At 62.9% G+C, this 5,067-nt stretch overlaps 1 protein-coding gene across 1 annotated transcript; it reads left to right on the plus strand.

The window, feature by feature from the left end:
- The first annotated feature begins 3,966 nt into the window (after window positions 1-3,966).
- OLIG2 (oligodendrocyte transcription factor 2) lies at window positions 3,967-4,860 on the plus strand. The gene has a single exon (XM_062573294.1). The coding sequence runs from the start codon at window positions 3,967-3,969 to the stop codon at window positions 4,858-4,860; it is 894 nt and encodes a 297-aa protein (XP_062429278.1).
- Window positions 4,861-5,067: the final 207 nt, after the last annotated feature.

Consider the following 5,067-nt stretch of genomic DNA (forward strand, 5'->3'; position numbering starts at 1 on the left):
TTGGATAACATTTTAGGGTCAGGGAAAGTCAGTCCCCATTAATCTCATTGATGTTCATTGTCCTGTTCAAGTAAATGGCCATATTCGAGAGGAGGGGTGACCCAGCCTGAAGGATGTACAGAATCTAGCCTGGGTTCCCAGTGAAACTGAGGTTGCAGTCTAATTATTTTGCCGTAGATGTCAGCAGGCTCGTAAGTGACAAAGGTTTATTTAAAAAAGGTTTCTTCCTGCTCAATAAAAACGGGCAATGGATGATTTCCAATATATTTTTAGTTCTAAAAATATCACAAACATCAGCTTTGGTATTTCTGAGCTGTTCTTCTGGGTGACTCCTGCGAGGATTAGGAGCTTTTCCAGTCTCTGACTGAATGGGAAGATATGCTGAGTTTTTGGTAAGGAGCATTTGTCTAAAACGTTGCAGTTGAACAAGTGTTAACAAAAACAAATCTAGCACTGAAAAAAAAAAAAAAAAAAGGAACCTCAACAGAATAAAAATGACTCCCCCACTCAATGGACTCAGCTCCCTTTCTTTGAGATCACGGATATCAAATATGTTAGTCTGGCAGGTGGAAGAGCATCCAAGTCCATAGGCTGGACTTCAGTTGAAAGTACTGAGAATGGTTCTGATTCAGATATAACCAAAAAGAAAAAAAAAATCACCCAGATGAGACCAAACCTGAACTTTAGAGAAGTTTCCCGTAACTCTAATTCTCTGCTCTGAGACTCACCTCATACCTTTAACAGTGGGCAGAGCACATGCATGCAACCCGCTCTTCCTCAGGTCCTCCATGTTGCGATTTGGGGTCTTGCAGTGCTCGTGTGAGGGGTGACTGCGACCCCGGAGGACTCCCTGAAGGTCACCCCATTGACTGGGAAGTTTAAAAGGCACTCGTGGAGCTGCAAGGTCTAATTTCCAGTGCATCGCTCTGCTAACAGATGGGAGGCAGGCGGCACTGAAGATCAGGCCTTGCAGTATCCGAGGCATCATTAAACCTGTTCTCTGTTGCCAGTCCTAACCAAGCAGCGGTCACATACAGGCTCCTCTTCCTTGGGATGCCCCAGATCCCTCCCAGCAGGGTAAGGGTAGCTTCAGTGGACCTGCAAGGTATCCATTAGGAAGCGACCGTGGCCCACAGGACTGGAGGGAATATATGCAATAACAATCCCAAACAATAACCTAATGACATTGCAAGTGATTTTCAACATGAAAGCAACAGTCTGTTTTTTATTAAGTTATCACTTCATCATGTTCCCTGATTGCCTTCATTCACGCCTTCATTGCCTACAATCACGGTTTTTAAGAAGATAATACATATTCATAGGCAATAAAACAGATTCTGCTCCACATTTTATTGTCAAAAGCAAGTTGGGGCGAGCGGTTCCTCTGGGAGCCTTCCGTGGCTGCCTTCCCGGGACCGCGCTGACGAGAGGCAGTTGGCAACATCAAGCCCAAATGAGCCGAGGGAGTAACGTGACATTTAATTTGACATCTCACAGCGGAGATCACCCCCTCTTCCTCCTCCTCTTCCTCCTTGCAGCCCCCCGTCCAGGGAAACACCACCTCGGTACCTGCAGCTCGCCCCCCTCCGCCGCTGCGGCGCTCCGCAGCAGCGCCAGCCCCGCGCAAGCCCCCGCACTGCCGGGCACGGAGCCCCGGGGGCTGCAGGAAGGACGGAGGCCACAGCCGGAGGGGTGGTGATCGCCAGAGAAATTGCTTACTTGCTCCGTTAGGGATGCAGACCTGACTTCTCCTTGGCAGCCTCGGAGTTGGGGAGGGAAGGGGGCGGATTTTCTTTCTCTTTGAACGTGGGAAAATGAAAAGGAGAAAAGGGAAAAAAGGAAAAGGGGAAAAAAGGAAAGGGAGAAAAAGTGTAAAGGGAAAAGAAAACATGAAAAGGGAAAAAAATGAAAGGAAAAATGGAAACCGAAAAGGGAAAAGGAAAGGAAAACCCTGCCCACAGCCCCCTTCTACTCCCCGGGAGCTCCAGGCTGCTGCGGGGGGCTGGGGTGCGACTGGCTTCCCAGGGACCCGGCGGGACCCCGCTTTTGGCAGCCAGCCCTCCCCGGCAGGGACCCAGGGACCCCCCCGCACCCCCTACTTCCCCCTCCCCGCGGAGCTTGAGCCGTCCCCTCGGCTGGAGAAGCGCCCCGACGGGGCGGGGGGGGGGGGGGGGGGCGCGGAGGGACGCGTCCCGCCGCAGCCTTTCAATAAGAAGAGGAATTACCCCGGCCCTCCGAGGCGGGAGGGAGGAGAGACGCCGGCGTTTTCCTCCGATCCGCCCGCGGGCGCGGGGGCGGCCGCCCCCCGCCGCCTCGCCGGGCCCGGGCCCGGGCCCCGCCAGGAGCCGCCGGCCGCGGCGGGCTCTCCGTCCTCCCGGCTGCCGCCCCGTTTTCTGCACCTCTCGCACATCAGTCCCGAGGCAGAGGCAGGCTTCTCGCCGCCCGTTCAGTACTTTCTTAACGCGGAAATGCAAAGTTTGCACGGCCGCCCGGCCTCTCCTCCACCCACCTCCAACCCCCCACACCCCCCCATCCGCCCCCGGGATTTCCTCTCCGCCTCCCCCCCACACACCCCCCACCCCGCCCGGGCGCACAGCCCCACAAGCAAGTGCGGAAGCTCAGGGCGCGGGCGGGAAGGGTGCCCACGGCCGCGGCGGGGCCCCGGGCGCCCCCGGGCCGCCCCGTCCGGGAGCGCCGCCGCCCCGCCGGGCGCCGGCGGGACCCGCGGCGGGGCCGGCTGTCGCTCGCACAGATTTTCCTAATTGACCTGTTACGGATCATCCCCGCAACCGTTGGGAAACACATTTCCACGCTTCACTTCTTAACGTTTTAAATACATATTTAACGGATGGTTGAGGCTGGCCGAGCCAGCTGGGAAACACACGGGTGTAAAAATAATACAACAAAAGGCCAAGTGGCCGGGGGGGGCGGATTTACCCCGTGGGGGGAGGAAGCGGCGGTGAGCGGGGGCTCGCCGGGATTTCCCGAGGTGATTTTGGGGGGAGAGACAGGGGAGGGGGGTCATCCTTTTTTTTTTTTTTTTTTTTTTTTTTTTTTTTTTTTTCCCCACTCCCTTCTTCTGGTTCGGTCTCGCCGCAGGATTGCTTGGGGGGCGGGTTTGGGTCCTCCCTGCGGCTGGCTGCCTGACTTCTTGCCGTTGAGGGGCGGAATGTGCCCCGAAGTTGTGGCACCGTCCGCCGAGGGGTTAGGGGTGCTCGGGGGGAGGGGAGGGGGGAAAGTGTCTCCTACTCCGAGGGGAAACTGCCCCGCGGGAAACCGGGCGGCTAAACTCGCTTTTTTATTTTTCCTTTTTATTTTTTCTCCCCGCGGCACCTTTCTCGCACCGGCCGGGGGGAGAAGGAACGGCGAAGCAATGACTCGGGCGGGGTGCGCTTGGTGTCCCGCGAGTCCCGCGTGTCCCGCGAGTCCCGCGTGTGCGCGCCCCGTTCCCCCCCCGACAGCTGCTCCCGGCGCTGTCATTGTCGCGTTTTATTCCCGGTGCCACAAAGACCCGCCCCGCCGGGGCTCCCCGCCGCCCCCGCCCGCGCCCTCGAGCCGCACCGGCCCCGCTGACATCAGCCGCCCCCCGCCGCCCCCCACCGCCGCCGATTGGCGCAGCCGCCGCCGCCGCCGCCGGCACCGACCCTCCCCGGCGCCGCTATAAAGGCTCCGCGGCGGCGGCGCAAGGTGCGCGCTGCTGCCGTGCTCGCCCGCCGCGGCGCGCCGCTCCCCACGGCCGCCCGCGCACGGTGAGTGCTGCCACGGGACGGGGCGGGACGGGACGCGACGGGGCGGGAGGCGCCCCCCGAGGGCCCCCGGCGGGAGGAGGCGCGGCGGCGGCTCGCCGACGTGGCGGCGGCGGCCCGCGGGGTTTCCGCGGGCGCTGACTCGGTCTCCGGGCCGCCCCCGGGCTCTCTCGCCCCTCGCAGGCAGCCCGGTGCGCGCAGCGGTGCCGCCTGCCGGGCCATGGACTCGGACGCCAGCCTGGTCTCCAGCCGTCCGTCGTCGCCGGAGCCCGATGACCTCTTCCTCACGGCGCGGAGCAAAGGCAGCGGCGGGGCTTTCACGGGCGGCACCGTGTCCAGCTCCACGCAGAGCGACTCCCCGCCGGAGCTGAGCGCCGAGCTGCGCAGCGCCATGAGCGCCGCGGGGGTGGTGGTGGTGGACAAGCTGGGCTTCAAGTCCTCGTCGTCCTCCTCGTCGTCGTCCTCCTCCTCCTCTTCCAAGAAGGACAAGAAGCAGATGACGGAGCCGGAGCTGCAGCAGCTGCGGCTGAAGATCAACAGCCGGGAGCGCAAGCGGATGCACGACCTCAACATCGCCATGGACGGGCTGCGGGAGGTGATGCCCTACGCGCACGGGCCGTCGGTGCGCAAGCTCTCCAAGATCGCCACGCTGCTCCTGGCGCGCAACTACATCCTCATGCTCACCAACTCCCTGGAGGAGATGAAGCGCCTCGTCAGCGAGATCTACGGCGGGCACCACGCCGGCTTCCACCCCGCCGCCTGCCCCGGCGGCATGGGCGCCCACTCCGCCCCGCTGCCCGGCCACCCGGCCCACCCCGCCTCGCACCCCGTGCACCACCCCATCCTGCCGCCCGCCGCCGTCTCCAGCGCCTCCCTGCCCGGCTCCGGCCTCTCGGCCGTCAGCTCCATCCGGCCCCCGCACGGGCTCCTCAAGTCGCCCTCGGCCGCCGCCGCCGCCGCCGCCGCCGCTGCCGCCCCGCTGGGCAGCGGCTTCCAGCACTGGGGCGGGATGCCGTGTCCCTGCAGCATGTGCCAGGTCTCGGCCCCGCCGCACCACCACGTCTCCGGCATGGCCACCGCCAGCCTCCCCAGACTGGCCACCGACACCAAATGAGCCCGCCGGCGGGGCCGCCCCGGTGCCGCCAGGACCCACGGACGCGCCGCCCGGTCCCGGTCCCAGCCCCGGCCCCGGCGCCGGCCGCGGGCCGCTCCCCCCCCCCCGGCCGGCGGCAGCGCTCTGCCCGCGGAGCCCGCAGAGAGCACCGCCCCGACGGCAGCAAACGTCCGCGCATCTTCCTCTTCTCTTTTAATCCCCCCCCCT

The sequence above is a fragment of the Rhea pennata genome, chromosome 1 (assembly GCF_028389875.1).
Source record: "Rhea pennata isolate bPtePen1 chromosome 1, bPtePen1.pri, whole genome shotgun sequence".
Lineage (NCBI taxonomy): Eukaryota > Metazoa > Chordata > Aves > Rheiformes > Rheidae > Rhea > Rhea pennata.